The 20,664-nt window shown below is 54.8% G+C and overlaps 1 protein-coding gene across 3 annotated transcripts in view; it reads right to left on the bottom strand.

Moving 5' to 3' along the window:
• Positions 1 to 20,664, bottom strand: part of SH3BP4 (SH3 domain binding protein 4) — a 103,300-nt gene that overhangs the window by 30,418 nt on the left and 52,218 nt on the right. For all 3 annotated transcript variants that reach the window (XM_047773830.1, XM_047773829.1, XM_047773828.1), the window contains one exon: positions 2,553 to 2,794. In XM_047773830.1, coding sequence (XP_047629786.1) covers positions 2,553 to 2,670 — 118 coding nt within the window. In that variant the 5' untranslated portion in view covers positions 2,671 to 2,794. The remainder of the gene's footprint in view (positions 1 to 2,552; positions 2,795 to 20,664) is intronic.

Genomic DNA, 20,664 nt, shown 5'->3' with positions numbered 1-20,664 from the left:
CCGAAATGTCCCCGTGTGTTAGGAGGCTCAGCCCCCTGAGTAACAGCTTCCTACCTTCCTGCCTCGGTTCTTCTACAGGAAAAAGATTCATGGGGGGGGGAGCGGAGAAGGGTTTTTGTTTGTTTGTTTGTTTGTTTGTTTGCTTAAGGGCCGAAACCACGGCATATGGAGGTTCCCAGACTAGGGGTCAAATTGGAGCTGTAGCTACTGGCCTACACCACAGCCACAGCCACACCAGATCCGAGCCGCACACATGACCTACACCACAGCTCACAGCAATGCTGGATCCTTAACCCACGGAGCGAGGTCAGGGATCGAACCGGCAACCTCATGGATACTAGTTGGATTCATTTCTGCTGAGCCATGATGGGAACTCCAAGGGGCAAGAAGGTGTTTCCAGCACCTATTTTGGCTGGAAGAAGACTCCCACCTGTTCTACCATCGGGATGTGTGGGGAGCTGCTGGGCTGAAATGCTGCCTGGAGCACCTGCTGCGCCTGAGGAGTGGAGTCAGGGCGTCTCGCCTGGACTCACCAGCCCCTCCCTACACCCCTGGGTGTCTCACCTGTCTTACTCTCTGAGCTACAATATTCTTTGAGGAATAACTCCTCCCAGGTCAGTATCATTTATCTTTTTTTTGTCAAGCCAAAGTTCCCAAGTGAGGAATCGAGCCCACGCCACAGCAGTGATAACACCTTAACCCACTGAGCCACCAGGGAACTCCCAGGATCATCATCTTAAAACGATAGCTCTCTGCCCTCGTTTCAAAATCTCAGCCCCAGAGTTCCTGCTGTGGCTCAGAAGAAATGAATCTGACTTGCATCCATGAGGATGCGGGTTCTATATCTGGCCTTACTTAGTGGGTTAAGGATCCGGCATTGCCATGAGCAGTGGTGTAGGTCGCAGACGTGGCTCAGATCTGGCATTGCTGTAGGCTGTCAGCTGTAGCTCCGATTAGACCCCTAGCCTGAGAACTTCCATATGCTGTGGGTGCGACCCCCCCCCCAAATAAAAAATCTCAGCCCAATTCTGACACACAATTTCCAGCTCTAAGCATGATTAGCTAGGGTATAAAGCAAGAAAACAATGCCCATTACCAGACTATGAAAAATAAACGGCTTGACTGCTTATAGCAATGCCCAATAGGTCTGCTGCTGTTTATTCATAAAATCTCATGGTTCCCCTGTTAGCTTTTTCTTTAAAAGAACATTTAAAGCAATGCTCAGGGCTACAAGCATAAAAAGGACAGATGGGAAGAAGAACAAGTCGAGGACAAGTGGAAATGAGAAGAGGAAATCACAGGCAGGCATGATTTTTAGTGCATCGGGGTCCAGCACCATGGTTTTGTCTGGGAGACAGCAGATTAATTAAAAGAAATATTTTTTGAGCACCCACTCTGCACCAGGGGCTAATGATATAAGCAAGGTAAAGCTCTTGCTGTTCAGTGGTCTGTAGGCAACACCACGGACCATTTCAACAGAACTGGGTAACTGCTGTGGGAAAGTCACCTGAAGATGCTGCTGCTGCTGGATGAGGTCAAGAAAGCTCATGAGAAGCGTTCCTGTCATGGCTCAGCGGTTAACAAACCAGACCAGTATCCATGAGGACGCGGGGTCAATCCCTGGCCTTGGTCAGCGGGTTAAGGATCCGGTGTTGCCATGGCTGTGGTGTAGGCCGGGAGCTATGGCTCCGATTAGACCCCTAGCCTGGGAACTTTCATATGCTGCGGGTGCGGCCCTAAAAAAAGAAAGAAAGAAAGAAAGAAAGAAAGAAAGAAAGAAGGAAAGAAACAGAGAAAGAAAGCAAGCAAGCTCATGGGAGACACTGGCCATGGCTAGTGGGGGCGGGGTAGGGGGGTGGATTTCTAGAAGAAAATGACCTCCCATGATCCACTTCAGGGTCCAAAAGTTGGATTTATCATCAGGCCTGTTTTATGTGGCTGTCAGGGGAATCCAGAGGCACAGAGTGCTGACGCTCTGGTCCACCCCAAACCAGGGGCTGGTGAACTCTGGCCCCTCGGCCAAATCCAGCGACGGGTCTCGTAAAATTTTGCTGGAACACAGCCAGGTCCGTGAGCTTACGCTCTTCCAGGGCTGCTTTCTTGGGGCAAAGGCGGAGCTGGCTGGCTGTGATTCAGGTATTCACTCTCGGACCTTTTGCAGAGACCTCGTGCCCGAGACCAACCAGCTTTCATTTCCCAGGGGCTCTCGGGCCCTCCCCGATGCTCCACTCTCTCTCTCCCCCTAGGTTTCCGCACCGCCAGCTCCTACCTTAGTGTCACCAAAAGTCACCAAGAGAGAAACACATTCTGCATTAAGAAGACGTTTCATTACAAAGGGGAAAATTCAAAACAACCTCCTGACACCTCAAAACAAAACAAGGCAAGCGGTTGTTGCTCCTGGGCTGGATTTACAACACGGTGACATTTAGAGAGCGAGGATTTAATGAGGTGAGCGTGAACTTGGCAGCCTGTGAGTGAGAGGCCCTGGGTCTCAGAGGCCGTGCAGCCTGCCCTTCTCCCCCAGCCAGTTCTCCTTCTCGGGGAGCTCTCACCTTTGACGTCGTTAAAGCTCGTTTCTGAAAACCCTTCGCTCAGGTCGATCAGGGTCCCCTCGGACTTGCACCGGGGGAGGCCACTGGAGTTGGCAGCTCGGATCCGCTGAGCTGCCATCGCGAAACCCTCTTCCTGGGAGAACTGCTAAGGTTTCATATTTCTCTCTCCCGTTATTCCAGCAGTTTCCGAAGCTCAGGCAACCATGCTGCACGATGCTGTCCGCTTTGCAATGTGCTTCTTCCTGAAACCAGGGGGGAGAAAAAAAGAATTTCCCTTGAGCCAGTGAAACATGGGTTAAATGTTAGCTTATGGTGAGTGGGAACCTTCTTTCTTCCAGAGGCCATGTGCCATTTTCTCCTGGCCCGAGAGGGCAGAGTAGGGCTCACTCCCCAGATTCCATGCCCACTCCACACCCATCTCGTTTGTCTTCTTGGGCGCACAGCCCCAGCAGTGTTTCCTGGCCTGCTGTTTGCACCTTCTCTTCCTGGGGCACAATAGGGTCTGTGAAGTTTGCTCTAGCACCTGGCCAGCCCCTTCCCTGCGTCCAAGAGGAGGACCAAACGGGATCTGTCCACACTGCTAGTTCCAGGGTTTAGGAGAAGGGGAACGAGATTCCCATCTGTCCAGAGAGTGGCTGGTCCCACCGCAGAGACAGCCATCCTGCGACTCCAGCCCCGGGCGAGCGGCGCTTAGCATCCATGTGGGGGATCCAGGGGGACCGCTCCCTGCCCACGCGCTCCTGAAGTCCTCCCGGACCCCAAATAAACAAACGCAAATAAAGCACACGTGGCCATTTCTGTACATGAGGCGTTCATGGGTGACTTCTGCAGACAGAATGGGGGCTACAGTCCCTGAATCACTGTGCTGTGATTACTAAACCAGCAGAGGAAGTTTTTGTGGGAAGGAACAGATTCGCTTGGAAGGCCTTGGTTTGCTTTGGGGGGGAGGCACTCAGGTGTTGGGGGGGTGGGGGGGAGGTTCTGGAGACGAACGAGGCAGCTGGCTCCCAGCAGACCTCTCACCAGGGCCAATGGCCAGGAAAGGAAGGGCCAGGAGCCAATTTCAGAGCAGGCATCTCACGTGCACTCCAAGAGCAGCCCTGGGCAGACATCGCTCCAGAAGCCGCATCTGGCCACAGCTGGGCACACACCTGGAGTGGAGGGCCGCCCAAGGATGGGTGAATTCCACCCCCGTACAGCCGGGTTCATGTGACCTGGTCTGATGCCCCTTGTTCCTTGATGGCTCTGTCCAAAGACAGCTGGGAATGTGCCTTCTGACCCAGGTGTGTCGCCCTTACGACTCAGAGGGACCCAGAGGCCCCGGCACCGCCCTCTTGGTGGGAATGACGTAGCCCGCGCCCCAGGCTCTGCGTGTGGCAACCGAGCGGCGAGCGGACCGGGCCTGTGCCCACACTCTGATTCCCAGGGACGATCCTGAGTTAAATACTTGACACGAGCCCTGTTTTTGTCTTTGTAACGCGGGGCAGTGATGACACTCCTGAGCTGATCTGTGTGAGGGGGAAAAGGCAACGCAGCCGAGCCACTGGGAACAAGGGGCAGGAGCTCAGGGACCCTGGACCCCGTGCTTTGGCCACCATAGCCGGGCATCAGCTGCCCCCCGCCCCGGCTCTGAGTGACTGGCCGGCAGTGGCTCTGGGGCGGATTCTGGTCAACCTAAAGGCCCCACAATGCCGCACACACCTGAACACCTGCACCGGAACAGCTGGAGAGAAGGCCTGGGCCATGGGTGGAGGGTACCCCCTCTACAGTCGTTCGCTGAAGCCCTAATCCCCGGTGTGGTGATGTTTGGAGATGCGGTCTTTGGGAGGCGATGGGGTCAGCGAGGCGGAGGGCATCCGTGCCCTTTACAAGGGGAGACAGCTCCCTCCTCTCTTTGCTTCCGCCAGGTGCGGACAGAGCAGAAGGCAGCCGTCTGCGGGCCAGGAATGAGGCCCTCACCCAAGATCCGAATCAGCACATGACCTTGAGCTTCCCAAACTCCAGGGCTGGGAGGAAGCGACTTTCCCTTGTGCAAGCCCCTGGACTCTAGAGCTTTGTCCCAGCAGCCCAAGGTGATTCATGTGGGGTGTGAGGGCAGGACCACAGCGGCTGCCTCTCTGGGGAAGGGGCAAAGTGGGTCCTGGGGGGTGACACTTCCCTTAAAAAAAAAATACCCAATCTGGACCTCCCATCGCGGCTCAGAAGTAACAAACCCGACTAGTATTCACAAGGATGAGGGTTCGATCCCTGGCCTCGCTCGTGGGTTAAGGATCCTGCGTTGCCGTGAACTGTGGTGCAGGTCAAAGACAGAGCTCGGATCCTGCATGGCTGTGGCTGTGGTGTAGGCCAGCAGCTATAGCTCTGATTTGACCCCTAGCCTGGGAACCTCCATATGCTGCAGGTGCGGCCCTAAAGACAAAATCCAAAAAAAAAAGGAAAAGACACCCAAACTGAGCCCAGCAGGGCCGTTCCTTCCATCCTGCCGCCATCCCAGAGTTCTTTAGTCTGTCCCAGCTCCCCACCCCCACCCGACCCACACTTTCATTTGTGACTCATGCATCAGTGCACGCACCGCCCCTCCCCCACCCCCATCAGCTATTGGTAGGACCCAGTGAAGCACCTGGATGTGTCCCCAGTCACGTGGGACCTCAGCTTGCTTCCGTTTCCTCCCCTGGAGGTTACAAGTGATGTGACCCTGTGCTCAGACGCCCCTTCCTGCCCAGCTCTTCTCCGTGGAGACCTGTGCTCGGGAACGGGACCTCCGGGAGGGGACAGCGCTGATGGGCCCTGCAAGCACCAGGGGGCTGAGGCCAGGAGGCACTACTGAGCCTTGTCTCCTGGTTCCCACGCAGGTACTACGTCTCCTCCCGACCCAGAGTCCACCCTCCAGCTGGGGTCACAGCTCGTCCATCAGCAGTGGTGGCTGCACTGCTTTGTCTGCACAGGCTGTGTCTGAGCTGGACCAGAGGCCGGTTCACCAAAGCCACAAGCTCTGCCCTGACCAGTGACTGAGATGCAAGGAGGTGAAAATACTTTGGATCCAAAAGATGAAGCCTCATTTCCTGGAGAGACTCAACACAGAGGATAACGTGGGATTTGTGGGTAGGAGAGGGGAACTTTTTGACGATTTTGAGCCCATAATCTGTGTTTGATGGGTGGGCTTTTGCATTAATGACGATTCCTACCCGAGATTCCTACCCGATCATGCCTTCTGAGGAAGCAGCAGATGGACACAGCGAGAGGAGCTGGGGAGGTGAAAGCCAGGAGATGCCAGTTAGCCGTGGAAGCTGACTGCTCCCCACCCAGGCCGGGAGGCTCCAGAGACAGTGGGCACGAGGCAGAGTGCTCTGGGTCATGTGCACGGAGAGGAATGCTCTTCCCGCCCCAGGTACCCCCCAACTACGTCCCGGCGAGGACACGGGAACCCCGGCGGCGATGCGCTTCAGGAAAAAGGATCTCACAAGTTTTCCGGGGCAGTTCGTCCTGATCAAGATGAGATGAGAAGGAGGGAGGGGCTGCCCCTGCCCCCCAACTCCTTTTATGGTTTTTACCAATTTCCACCCACAACCACCGAGCAGCATCGAGTAGAGGGCTTAAAAAAAAAAAGACATGAGCTCACAGCCTTATTCCACAGCCCTGCTCCAGAGGACCCCTGCTGTAAGAGCAAGGGTCTGCAGAGCCCCGCCAGCTGCCCAGAGGCGGTTCCAATGGGCGTGGAGGAGTCGCCAGGCAGCGCAGGGCAGGCAGACCTGGAGCACATGGCAGGCGGGGCACTGGAGGTGCGGGATGGTGGTATTGGCCGGGTCAGAACACGCGAGTCAGTGAAGCCTTGTCTTTGCCCTAGACATTACAGGAATCTACGAAAGACTTCTGATTGAGAAAGATGACGGTGGCTGCTGATGACGTACCTGGAAGCAGCAATGCCGTTTAGGAGAGGCTACTGAGAGCTGGTGGTGGGCTGTGATGCAGGTGGACGTGGCGAGGGTCAGGAGACATCCAGACCAGCTCACCATCCTCAAATCCTGGCCACAGATGGCCACATCCTCAACAGAGGACCTGGATGAGGTCTGGATCGGGTGGTTTTTTTTTTTTTCCTCTTTGGCTGTGCCCGCAGTATACGAAAGTTCCCAAGTCAGATCGAATCTGAGCCACAGCAGTGATAACGCCAGACCCTTAACCCGCTGAGCCACCAGGGAACTCCAGGTGGAGTAGATGTTACCCAGGGCTAGGAAAGCGGCAGCCAAAAACTTGGCGGAGGCCCCCTACAGGACACTGAGACAGCTTCCCAGGAGCAGCCAAGGAAACTGGAGATCACCGTTTAGGAGAGAATAGATTCTTGCAGGTCCAACCAGGGCCAAGAAGGTAGCGGGTCTCAGGATGAGCAGAGAACAGACCACAGAACCCCACTGGCATTTGGGGAGACTGATTTTGTGAGGGATGAGGAATATAATGATGACCCTGAGCCAGCAGAGACAGAAAGCGTGGTAGCAGTTACAAAAAGAGTTCTGCAGCCCTTTTAAAACACAGACACCCTCGCTGAGGCTGCCTTTCAAGGAACCCAGAAGCCACTACCGCTGTGGTCCTGACAAGGTCGCCGCTTACCAGCCAGAGCCGAGGACTGAAGCCCCATCACATCAATCAACACGCTCGCTCACTCTCCTCCTGGAGCGGGGCACCTTTCCGCTGGTGCTCAGCGCCCTGTGGCAAGCCCAGAATGGCGGCTTTTCCCAGGGGCAGCGGGAGACCACCCTGGACCCATCCTGACATCCATCAGTACGCTCATGGTACACGCAGAGATGCCAGCCTTCACCTTGGCGACGCTGTTCCCCAGCAGAGAAAGGCAGCCAGCCCCACTGGGCTGTGCCCGGTGGGGTCCCTCCTCCTGGCACAGCCACCTCCTCCAGGTCCTGGGGTGGAGAGGTCCCCGGAGGACGGACGCACCTACAAATGCTAGTGGCTGGGGCTTAACCCACCGTGGTTCAGTGGGCTAAGAACCCAACTAGTATCCAGGAGGATGTGGGTTCGAGCCCTCTCTGCTTCCCACCTTGCCAACCGCTTCTTTCCACCCACAGAGCTCACTAAGCCCTCGCTGCCTGTGCCTGTCAGTCTGATTACTCCCAGGTCCAATCCATACATGCCCTTAATTTTCTCAAAGGTTCCTCCCGCAGCCCAGAACCCTCTGGGAGTGGTTTGCTGCTTTGAAACCAGCGAAGGTCAAGGTCGACTTCCCGCCTGCTCCTCAGGGGCCTCCCCAGCTCGGCTCACCTGTGCATCCAGATCTATCACTTACCTTGGCCCCAAGGGGCACCGGGGACCACACTTCCCCAGCCTGCCCCTTGCCGTCCACCTTCTGCCCTCGGAGCTCGCTCCCTCCCCTGCGCCTCCAGGAAAACGCCTCTCCCCACCTCCGTGGGCTCCACCCTGCTCCCCACGGCCCTGCACTGCACGCTCCCAGTGACTCATGCGGCGGCCTCACTCGGTAACCAATGTCCTGGAGCCTCAAATTCAAGTCTCCCAAGTTCAAGGACCACGCCCCTTGAATGAGTCCTTTTTTATTAGGAATCTAATGTTGGGGTAAATGACCTGATGCTCAGATCTGCTTTATTACGAGTTCACAGAGGTTTTTCCCTGCATTTTACGATATGCGACACCATTACTATATATTACCATCCACGATGCCATTTTCCCTCCTTTTCTCCCCCATGTCCCTATTTTATCATTTAATTTTATTATTATTACTTTCATTAGTAGTTAGTTTTTTTTAATACTATTTTCTTACTATGTACATGTTTCAAAATGTCTGCAACAAAACAGTTTGTAAAACTAAGAAACTAGTGTTAGGAAACCTTTATCACCCGCCTTCCCAGAAGGCATCAGGAACCAAGAGGGGTGTGTGAGTGTGTGTACCTCCTTTTGAGCGAGAAAAACTTTAGGGAGCCCCAAATCCAAACACCCAGATGGTCTGAGTCCCCTCGCAGCACAAGTGGGCGGGGTCGCTTCCCCACTCAGCTGACAGGTGAGGCTCCCCTTGAGGACTGAGGGGCATCTGGGGCCTCCCAGATCCACACGCGCCTCCCCAACGTCACCACCTCAGTCCGCCGATCAGCCAGCCCCGGAGCCCTGAGTCCCTTCCCTCCTGCTCTCCGAGGAGGGCGTGCATGGCGGGCGGGCACCTGCCCCCCACCCCCGACACCCCGCCCTCCCCACTTCCCGGGCAGCTCTGCCTCACCTCCCCGCAGCACCTCCACTCCACCATCATCGCTCAACTCAATTACAGTCATCGGGTCCTTTCCACCAGGTCTCCTGGGGCCAGCTCTCTCCCTCCAGCGTCCACCGCTCCATCAGTGGCACTTTGAAACAATAAGCCGGGATTCTGTTCAAAACTCTCCAGAGCTTCTTCGGTGTCTATGCTCACAAGACCCTCAAGGCTGGCGTTCTGGGTCCTGCCGGCCATCTGGTCTTTCTTGAATTCCCTCTCCCCGACCCCCGGGCCTTTGCACATGCCGTTTCTGGATCCTGGGAGGCCCCTGCCTAGCAGTCGCCAGACTTGATCCCTCCCTGCGCTCAAGCCTCTGCTCAAATGTCACCGAGTCAACAGGGACGGGATCTGCAGTAGCAGCACCCCCACCCACCTCCTCCCTACCTTCCTTATCAACACCAGATACATCCGGTGCTTTTCCGTTTCCAGCTGGATTTCTCCAAGAGAATGTAAGCTACACGAGGCCACGGGACTCAGTCTGTTTCCTCCCCTGTGCCGTGCTAGGTCTTGAACAGAGCAGGCTCTCAAATATGAACGAGTGGATAATTCTATTTAAATAAGGAATACAGCTTTGGGGAGTTCCTGCTGTGGCTCGGTGGGTTAAGAACCCGACGAGTATCCATAAGGGTGTGGGTTCGAGCCCTAGCCCCGCTGCATGGGCTCAGGATCTGGTGTGGCCATGGGTGTGGCTGTGGCTGTGCAGGTCACAGACATGGCTCTTATCTGGCATGGCTGTGGCCGTGGCTGCGCAGCTCTGATTCAATCTCTAGCCTGGGAACTTCCACATGCCACGGGTGCGACTCTGACAAAGAAAAAGAAAAAGAAAAAAAAAAAAGAATACAGCTTTGGAGCCCCTTTGCAGGAATCTCTGGGCATTTAAAGAGCCTAAATGCCCCACAAGTGTCAAGTGTTCCTCCAGGGGGCTCATGTGACTTGGTGATACTCAGCAGGCTAAACTGAGGAATCCTACCCTATTTTGGAAATCTAAGCTGTACATTCCCTAAACACGGATGGCTTACCCGATGCCGGTGAGGGGCACCCGGGATGTACCTGGATGGCCTGGCCTGGAAGTCTGGCTGCCCTCCACTAGGGCCTGGACTTCACCCACAGGCCCAGGAACCACCACCTCTCCAGGACAGTCGGCAGCTTCCTGCACCCTTGGTCAGAGTGGCCGGCACTGGAGCCCAGGACATCTCAGAGAGGAGGCTGGAGCACCCACCACGTCCCTCGTCCCCGCAACCACAGAATGGACTTGGGAAGCCACCTGCTCCCCCTCTCACCCTGGCGTGGAAAAGGTCAGGTCTAAGACAAGAAGAGACGTTAAAGCTGACTAATGTGTGACTCACAGCTTTGTGTGGTTTTCTTTTCTTTAGTATAAAGACCAATTCATTTCGAGAGGAAAGAGCCTGCTCCCAGCTCCTCCCCAGTTATCAGGGGGCTGAAGAGACGACACCGCTGTGCAAGGACAGAATTACTGAGAGATCCCGGTGGCAAACTCAGCCCCTCGGCTGCCCCTGTGGACTGGCCACGCCTCAGATCCCAGGATCACAGAATATTCTCGTGGGGGCTTGTGTGTCAGCACTTTGCCAGGGGAACAATAAAAAACCCGACCAGCTTAGAGAAGCAGCAGAACAGGAGCATCTGCGGAGTGGAGGTGCCCCGGTCGGGACCCCCGAGGGTGCACAGCCCGGTTCTGGGGGTGGGGGTGACCCTGGAAAGTGCAGCAGGAAGACACTGGGCCTGCACCCCGCCTGCAGGAGGCACCAGGCATCGAGACTGCCCTTGGCTTTTCCCTGGAGAATTCCGTTCGTGCCTTGGGGAAGGTGACTCAGTCTCCAACATTCGATTTTAATTTCGGGAGCAGGACTGTCATGCTGATACCGTCAGATTTCCTCCGGGTTACAAAGAAGGCAGGCCTTTCGACCCGCTCCGGGCACTGCAGTCACCAGTCTCCCCACCGAAGCTCCATTCTGTCTGCTCCCCCTTCACTCTCTCCCCAAGAAAAGCGTGTGCTTTGGAGAATAAAAATAATCCAGAGACACTCCCGCCCCAGCTCATCGGCCTCCTGTAAACCCCCAATGCCCTGCGCCTTGGCAGAGAAGCTGGCACGTGCCTGGGATGGCCCAGGGACACATGTTCTCCAGGCACTGGGATGGCCCAGGGACAGCGTAGAGAAGGCGAGCTGGTGGTGACCCAGCCAGGCGAGAGTGAGCCTGCCTGCGCGTCCATAGATGTTTAGGACACCTCTTTCCCTCCGAGGAGAACAGCTCGGAAGGGAGGCTCAGCTCGAAGCCTCCGAACAGCGCGTCAGCTCCCTCCACCTGCTGCCCCAACGGGTCTGGGCACTAGCCCAGGAGGAAAGCCAGCACTTGACCGCTGACCCCTCTCCAGGCTCTCTTCTGGCGGGGAATGCACAGGCTCTGGTTACCAGAGGACTGGGAAACTGCATAGCGAAACTGGAACCTTCCTGCACCCCCCTAGGCCAGATGCTTTCCTGCCCCCCACCCAGAAGTCTGATCTCCAGAAGCTCTGCGTGTCCACCTCGAGCCGAGATGAAGGGGGGCGGGGCTGCCACCTCTGGGGGAAAGCACAGGAGGCAGGGCGCACGGGGGTCAGTGGCACGCTCCCCGGGGTCCCAGGTGGGTTTCTCTTTGGTTCAACGGCGACCTCCATGAGGGGCCGTCGGCAGTGCCCCCCACCTCTGCCCACCGGCCCTCTGGGTAGAGTGACGCGTTCATGGGCAGAATCAAACTCATTACTGAGCAAGGCGGGCACCCCCGCAAGCAAGGGGCCACATCGCCCAGGTGAGCAGCCACTGAGAGCTGCACCTGCTTCTAGGAAGGAGGCTCTGTGCCCCTCTGTGGCCCACACTGGGGGCAACGTGCACGTGCTCAAGGCCTTCTCTCTTCATCCAAAGCAGGAGACTCAAGCTCAACGCCCTGCAGGCTCTACGGGGTGCATGGGAGCGACTCTGTAGCTGTGGGAGCCCACCTCTGGGATGCCTTTGTGTGCAAAGTGTGATGGCTGGAGGGCCCTGGCCCGTTGACCTGAGAGGCTTTCACGGGCCAGTCACAAAAAAATAAAATCTGAGTCTGGAGAGTTCCTGCTGTGGCTCAGTGGGTTATGAACCTGACAAGTATCCACGAGGAGTCAGGTTGGATCCCTGGCCTCGCTCAGTGGGTTAAGGATCCAGCATTGTTGTGGCTGTGGTGTAGGCCGGCAGGTGCAGCTCCAATTTGACCCCTAGCCTGGGAACTTCCATGTGCTGCAGGTGCAGCAAGAGAGAAAGAGAGACCGAAAATCTGAGTCTGGAGAGTCACGGGGGTGTGGAGGAGGGTCGGGGAGGGAAGGGGCGGCCAAACCCCTCTCCCCCTCTGCAGGATCTGAACATCTCCCCCTCCTGGCCTCTTGCCTCCTGGCGCCCAGCTGTGGGACCGTCCTTGGTGGCGGGCTGGCCCAGGATTTCCTTGGGCAAACCCAGTCACAGCCTCTTCAGAGCTCCGCAGTGTGGAGACCACCCGCCCCCTGGCCTGTCCTCGCAGACGCTCCTGCACGCACCCCCGCTCCGTCTCCCCAGCACCCCCTCCTCTGTAAGAGCTCTCGCCAAGCACTGCTGGTCCCTTCCCTCGACTCCAAACGTCTCCCAGGCAGGCCCCAAACTCTGGCCTCCCTCTTTCTCCCCACCCCGCCTACTCAAAGACCCGACAGGGCCCCCGATTTCTGCTACGTGAAAAACCTACCCATTTGGGAGGGACGCCCATCAAACGGCGCCTTTGTAGGTGGGCTTCTACCTGTTCGCTGCGTTCTCCTGGGACCCATCCATCATCTTCTCCAGGCATTGGCTGGGATGCTGCACGCGGGTCTTTAGTTCCCTAACAATCCCTTTGTGTCCTTGAAAGCCAACCTGGGTCCCCTAGGCACCTCCAGCACCAAACATGGTGCCTGCCCCACGCTCGTGTTTGGTGCCATGAGCTGAATGGACAAATGCTTCCTCCAGACATTCATTCAGCACCGCAGTGCCCTGGGGACCACACAACTGGAGGAGACCCTGTCTCTTCCCTTCACTGCTTATCCTTCAGCTGCGACCACAACGCGGGGAAACTGACCCCAAGGAGGGGGAGGGGGGATGTCTCCGCCATGCCTTCTGAGCCCACGTGGACCACGAGCCCACAGACACCTCAGTTTGCCCAACACCCGCCAGTGCCGTGGTGATGCCCTGCACTTTTCCCCCTGTGCCACCCCCTGCTGCTGACAACCACGAGGCGTTCAAAGACGACCCACGCGTGCATGTCACATGGTCCCCAATTACGGGGTTTGGGAGGTCTAGTGGAGTGGGGCCGGCCTCTGCGTCACACGGGGAGGCCACCCACCTGTGTGACAGAGCTGGCAGCAGACAGGCTGGGAAGTAAAATCTTGTGATCCGCCTGGAGTAGACGTACTTTCCCATTCTGGTCCCCAGCCAGAGACTAGAAAGAAAAAGCATCCTTATCTCTGAAGATGTAACAGAGATGAGAGGAGGCCATTCACCCGCCGGGCTCATCAGGAGGTTCCTGACCCGGGCAGACATGTGCGTAAAACTGCGAAACTTGTGGCCTCCAAACACCAGCCCCTGATTTGCTGTCTCCGCTAAAAATAACACGAAAACTCAAACGGTTTATTCCTCCTCTTTAAGCCGACCGGCTTTTTAACAAGAAAGTTTATTCAACAAAGTTATAAAGGCAGCTTTCCATGGCTTTAACAAGGACGCCTCTATCCTTTAAAAAGAAAACTCTTCCTCAGATAGACTGATGTACCTTTTCTAGTATAGATTAATTTAAAACGTTTTAAAGTTCATCTTAGATATCCCTCTGGGACCCGCAGGTCCAGCTGGGGCCACGCATTTTACAAAAGAGGAAACTGAGGCTTGTTTGGTTTCTAATGAACAGGGTGTTCCCAGGGGTTCATTTCTGAGCCTTGGATGCAAAAGAAGGATTCAGACAAGCCTGGGGCAGGGGGTAGGTTCTAAGGCTTTGTGCTGCCCCTGCATCTCCTGACAGTTCTCATTAATGACAGGCACATGCCACATCTGAGGCTCAAGTTCAAGATAGGAACTTAAAACTGTGAAGATGGGAGAGGAGCTGCAGAAACCAGAGGGGTCATCAGAGGAGCAAGGGACAAACAAGGCCACCCAGGCAGAGAGCAGAGCCACCACCCCCTCAAAAGGGCTGGGTTGAAATCAACCAGCAAATACAGCGCCCGCCCGACACCAACCCCACAGAGCCTGTCTGGGCCCCCAGAGGGCTGCCCAGGAGAGGACAAGGGAGGACCCAGGGTCACCCCTCAGGTGACTGCCTGTCTCTGAGCCAGACCCGCCCTGGGATCGAAGGCCACCGCTTCAGTTTGATGCACCTGTTGATGGAGGATCTGGCACCCAGCACAGTAACCAACCAATGGAATTCCCGGAATGCATACATTTCTGCCAGGTCCACGAATCAGTAATTGAGATGTTCAGGGCAATACACCAATCACCAATCTAGAAACCGCATCAATATTCACTAAGGGAAGGAGAGAGGGCAGGATTCTACTCCTTCTCCCATCCCACAGCCCCTCAAACCATCTGTCCTTAGGGGAATTCAAAGGTGGAGACAAAGTGACTTATCCACACAGCTGCCTACAGTGATACAGACGTGGAAACAAGGAAACAATTACTTCCATGGGGGCCTGAGAGGGTCCTACCTCCAGGATGGGTTAGGTAGCCTTGAAGATTCACCTTCTAGTAGTTAATTGAATGGAAAATCCATACAACATAACATTGAGAAAAAGGAAATCCACACATTTTACGAGAAAGCTCATTCCATTGCTGTTCTTAGAAATGGAAATTTGATAGAAAAAGAGTAAATTTCACACTAAATGCTAACAGCAATTATGTCCAGGAATTACGCATATGGATAATCTTGTTCTTTTGCTTCTTTTCCGTAAATTTTCCACTTTTTGTAATTAAAAAATACAGGGTTTTTTTGTTTGTTTGTTTGTTTTTGGTGGCGGGGCACGCCTGCAGCATGGGTAAGTCCCTGGGCCAGAGAGCGAACCTGTGCCACAGCAGTAACCTGAGCCACAGCAGTGATAAGGCCAAGTCCTTAACTGCTAGGCCACCAGGGAACTCTCCCCCCCCAACACATTTTATAAAATAAATTTTCATTCTTATGCCCAAACACCAGGCCCTGATACCAGCAGTTCCCCTCCCAGCCTCGTGAGGCTGTGCTCTGAGCACGGCTGACACTAGGCTGACCGCAAACACTTTCAAACACTTGACCGAGGGCCTCTGATGCAAGGACCCCAGTGGAGATGGAGCCGGCCTTCCCAGTTCTCTGTGACTTGGGGAGAGTCATTTTGCCAATAAATGAGCACACGCATTCCTGTTCCTCCTGGCACCATGATTCTACCAATGAGGAGCCTGGCTCCCGAATGGTGATGCTGCGATTTATAAGAAAATGTACAATGAGATCCTGCTGTGTAGCATTGAAAACTATGTCTAGATACTTACCTCGCAACAGAACAAAGGGAGGAAAACAAATGTATACATGAAGTATAACTTGGTCCCCATGCTGCACAGCGGAAAAAATAAATTAAAAAAAATTATATAAATGAATATTAAGAACTAAAAAAAAAACAAAGAAAAAGAAAATATACATACTGGTCTTGGTTCTGTCTCAGGCACAGAGCCCCTAAAACCCTAGGGATTTCCTAAGCAAAGGGAAGCATGAAGGGTGTCTTTTGTTATGTTAATGAGGTGACGGGTGGGGGGGGCCTCCCCTCCCCCAGGTAACCTGAGGATGGGACGCTCTGTCCTGCCCTCTGACCTCATCAATCGCCAATGACCCATGATTTAATCAGTCGTGTCTATGTAATGTACTTTCGTTGTGAACAGTGGAGGTTCGGAGAAAGGGTGGCAGGAGAGGGCATGGAAGATTCGTGCCCCTTTCCCACACCTTGCCCTGCTGGGGTTTTTGGTTTTTTGTTTTTCTTTTTGTTGTTTTTTTTTTTTGGTCTTTTTAGGGCCACACCTGAGGTCTATGGAGATTCCCAGGCTAGGGGCTGAATCGGAGCTGTTGCCGCCGGCCTACACCACAGCCACAGCAACACGGGATCCAAGCCGCATCTGCAACCTACACCACAGCTCACAGCAATGCGAGCAAGGCCAGCGATCGAACCTGCATCCTCACGGATGCTTGTCGGATTCGTTTCCTCTGAGCCATGACAGGGAGCCCTGACTAAAGGCATCTTTGTGAGTACTGATTTTGTAGGCGGTGAGCCGCGGGACCGATTCAATGATTCAATAACAGAATGGTTGCAAAGGCATCACCCCAAAGGCTGCAGGAAGGAGCTGGGTGCGAGCAGACCAGCGGGGCTTGTTTTCAGGTCTGCGGGGGGAGAACCCCTGGTCTGCTCCTCCCCGCAGGCTTCCGACTTCCTGCCGTGGTTACAGATCAACACGCCTGGGTAGTAGGACCATCTTTACAGCCGGTCTTCTGAACTTTGTCTTATTCCTTTAGGATGACTTTCTAGTAGAGTACCAAGCGCTGCCGGATGCTCTCCTGGAAAGTTGTAGCCCTTTATCCTCCCCCAAAACAGTAGGGGTCCCCTTCCATCCTCCTGCCAGCAGGTCAAGAAAAGCTTTGCTTATCCGTCCGACAAGAATGGACAGACGACCGAGTTTAAATTCACATCCCTTGACCATCCGTCAGAAAATGTTCAAATGCTGGCTGCGTCGTATTTCCTGCTTCATGACTGTCACTTTGCATCCCTTTGCTCGATTAGGGTCTGAAGTTCACATCTCTTGCAAATATCTTCCCCATGTCACTTGCACATGTCGCAATGCATGTGGCAAACTCGATAAAGGCTCCATTATCTGACCCTATCAATCTTTCCTTTGTGGTTTCGCCTGTAAGCACGGCAAAGCCTCCCCTGATAAAACATTTGATAAACATTCGCATCTATTTTCCTCTATTTAGAAAAAAAAAAAAAGCGTGGTGGACTGACATGAATGTACAAAGAATTTATTTTGCTGCGCAGCTAGGAACACTACTAAATTAATTAGCACGTGGCCAAGCAATTGCTCCTTTATCAGGTCCTTAACCATTTGTCCCCTCCATGATGTCATCTGAATGCATTTTAAATGGGTACAGACACCAGAATTTGAATGCGGCCTATGCTGTGTCATCAATCTGCCTATTTTTACTGTTTTTATAACAACATCAGCCCTTATTTATTTAACTCCATCTGGAAGGACCAGCCTCCACGAATCGTTCTATTTCAAAGTCCCCTCTCAGTTATTTTTACCTATTCTTTTCTTCCCCATGAAAACGTTAGAATAATTTAATAATACGTCTTCCCGCCTCTTCACTCCTTCAAAAAGTAACCCTACCGGTTTTTGGCTTTGTTGGCACGGCACTGGCTAAGATCTGACATCGTTATGCTATTCCGTCTTGTCTTCCAGAAATACAGTGGGCCTCTGCGTATTTAAAGATGGGTCAGCACAGAGCAGGGACCGGCAACCTCGTCCTGGAAAGGGGCTGAGAGTAAATAAAGCTTCGGGGACCATACGTCCTCTGTCGAAAACCCTCAAAGGCAGGCAATTACACAAGTCCTATCCATTCTGCCTCCAAAGGGGGTCGCTCTGATGGCTTCTCTCCGCATCTGCTCCTGGCTCAGCATCTCATCCCCCCTGCCTTTCTGCACCTCGAGCCCCAAACACACACAATGAAACCATGTTCCCTTAGAGCAGCCGGGGCCTCTTAGCTAACTGGTCTCTCCAAAGGCCTTTCCCTGCACTTGCAGTAAGTCTGACCCCCTCACTGGGACTATACAGCCCTGGTCGTCCATGACCTTGTCTCCTTCCGGTCCACCCATTTTCCGGGGCCACAGGACCCCGACTGTGGACTTCGGGTCTCGGGACCACGAGACCACAGGGTCTGCGGTGATGAATACGCCCTCCGTGGCATCTGTTCTGATGGCTCTTGGGAAGCTCTACGCCTCCCAGAGGTTCAGACCCAGACTGGTCTTCTCAGACCCTCGCTCTCCTCTTCTAGGCCAAGTGGCCTCTGCTTCCCAGCAAACCTCGAGCCCCGCTGGAGTGCCAAGAAGCAAAGGGACTCAAGGCCCCAGACCGGGTCATGGCCTCTATCACTAAGCGTGGCCTTGCCTTCACGTTCAGGAACATTCTTCCCTAAGATCCCCAACCACCAGCCATCGCCCAACCGCTGCTCGCCTCACGTTCCTGAAGGTGAGTCTGAGGCCGGCCCAGAATCGCACCCCTAAATCCCAGGGACTATTGTGAAAATTCTTGCTCGGTCACAGCAAGAGCCTCGTAGAGGCACTTCTAGGCCCCAATCAAATAAGCAGGGTTTTGAAACCAGCCGCTTTCCTTAAGATTCTGGAGCCATCCCAACATTTCAACTCAGTGATTAGAACACAGGAGTGGGGGGGACAAGGCAAACGGAAGCCCCCTAAGCTGTGGGGGGACCGGGGAGCCCTCCCCCCGCACAGGGCTCCACCTCGGGGTCTCTGAGGACACGATGTCAGGTGGCCCTTCTAGGGGGCCCAGCCAGCCTGCACCAAACGAACAAATATTTAGTAACACAAAAGGACACCTTATGTAGTCACAGCGCAGAGGCGAAATCCTAGATAGAAATTTCCAGCAGCTGGTAGAAGCTGAGGAAGAGAGCAGCTGAGGGCCAGAGATAAGGCTGCGAGCTGTGTGTGGTGGGGCGGGGTGGGGGTGGGGGCCTCCAGGGACAGGGAGATGGAGGGGGCCGGAGAGCACAGCTCCAGATACAGGGAAGACGTGAAGGACCCCGCTGTCGGGAGGCGGGGACTGACAAGCAGGTGGGGACCAGAGGTCTGGAGGCCAGAAAGCCCGCTGATCGGCACTGAGCCTTTTAATGTGCCTTCTGGCACAAGCTGAATCTCACCTCTACGGATTCATCAAGACACAATAATTCCAGAAAAAGACCAGGGAAGAAAAGGCTGCTTTGGAAACATTTGTTAGGAGCAGATACAAGCTCAGCCCCTCCCCCTGGGCCCACCCTCTGTGCCTCGGAGATAAGCGGGTTGCTTCCTCCTGCATCACAAGGCGCTGCAGGACTGCAGGCACAGCATCCCGTCTCCAGCCCAGCGTCCAGACACGGAGAGGCCCCAGAGGCCGGGCCCTGTTCGGTCTTCTAGCATAGTCCTTGGTTCTGCACCTGCTCTCTGATCACCAGGGTCCTTCTTCCCGCCTGTATCTGGAACTAAACTAAGGTGATGGCATCCGACACACAAGGAAACATGGGGTTTTGGAGCCAGATCGGAGTGTAACCAGGGAGTAGCTTTAGCTGTGTTCTTGGACAAGTTACTTAACCTCTCTGAGCCTCTGTTTGCATCTCTTGCAGCAGGAAGAGGGTCACATCTGCCTCCCCAGGTGAGCACATAGTAGGCACTCAGCGAGCACATAGTAGGCACCCATCATCCTCATGCTTGGAGACCAAGATGAGATGGCCCCCTGTAGTGGTGTCCCCGAATAGGGACATGCTGGGGACTCAAACTAACTCACAAATTCAGCCTGACGGGCCGTTCCCCTCGCCTGTAAGGTCCTCTCCGGCTCTTCTAAGTGAGGATTCGCCAGGGTGAGGATACGCTGGTTCCCAGGGCAGCTCTAACCATCACCACAAACCAGGTGGCATAAAACAAAGACACCATCCTCTCGAGCTCCGGACGCTGCGCCTGAGACCAAAGTCTCGGGGGCCGGCTCTCCAAGGCTCTGGGAGGAGAAGCTGTCCCAGGCTCGCCCCTGGTCTGTGGCATCACGGGCAGGCCTTGTCGTTCCTGGGCCTGGAGATGCTCTGAAATCTGCTTCAGTCATCACGTGGCCGTGTCCCCGTCTCTCCATATGGCTATCCCCTGAGAACACCAGTCATGGGGTCAGGGTCCCCTCATTTTTTTGTTGTTTATTTCTTATTTTTTATTTTTGGCTGCCCCTTGGCATATGGAGTTGCCGGGCCAGCGATCAGATCTGAGCCGCAGTTTCAACCTCAGCTGCAGCTGCAGGACCTCTGGATCCTTAATCCACTGGCCGGGCTGGGGATCGAACCTGCGTTCTGGCACTGCAGAGACGCCGCCCATCCCATTGCGCCACGGTGGGAACTCCGGACCACTCATCTTAACCGAACCGATTACCTCTGCAAAGACCCTATTTCCAGATAAGGTCAGATCCTGAGGTTGCGGGTAGACGTGACCTTTTGGGGATACGACTGCACCTTGGACATCAAGGAACCGGCAAGAGGGTGGGGGTGGGAGACCAGGTGAGAGAGAGGCCACTGGCTGGCTCCCCCCAGGGCAGCCCAGCCGGGCAGGGGACCATGAGAATGGCCTGGGGCCTTGTGGGAGGGTCGCTGGCGGTTCAAGGAATGTCCGACTCCCTTGTCTGGTGAAGTGGGTCACAAGTCCACTTAGGCACAGAGCTATAAACTGATTTTGGAGCCTCCTTTATCCAAGACACACACAGAAGGGGCTAACTTAGCGAGTATCTCAGAATTTGCTCTCGGCTCCCTTTAAAAGAATTCCCCAGAGCACAATTCTGTCGCCCTTCTCACTGGAGCCAAAAGAGCCAATTCTGATGACCGGCCTGTCTGGAAGATGCTGGGTCCATCACTGTGTCAGTCATCAAACTGTGCTGTATGTGGGGGCCTGAGGGACCCTCCTGCGGGGCCAGGAACATCCCCGGTCCCTGACTACTCTCGCTGTCTCCTCCCGGCCAGCCCTCAGGATACCCTGCGCAGCCGCAGCGCCCTGAGCAACCTGCTAGGGATGCCCAGAGCCCTAAAACCAACAGGCTGT

Source organism: Phacochoerus africanus, chromosome 3 (assembly GCF_016906955.1).
Source record: "Phacochoerus africanus isolate WHEZ1 chromosome 3, ROS_Pafr_v1, whole genome shotgun sequence".
NCBI lineage: Eukaryota > Metazoa > Chordata > Mammalia > Artiodactyla > Suidae > Phacochoerus > Phacochoerus africanus.
The sequence above is the reverse complement of the archived record's forward strand: the minus strand, read 5'-3'. Positions and strand labels throughout refer to the sequence as shown.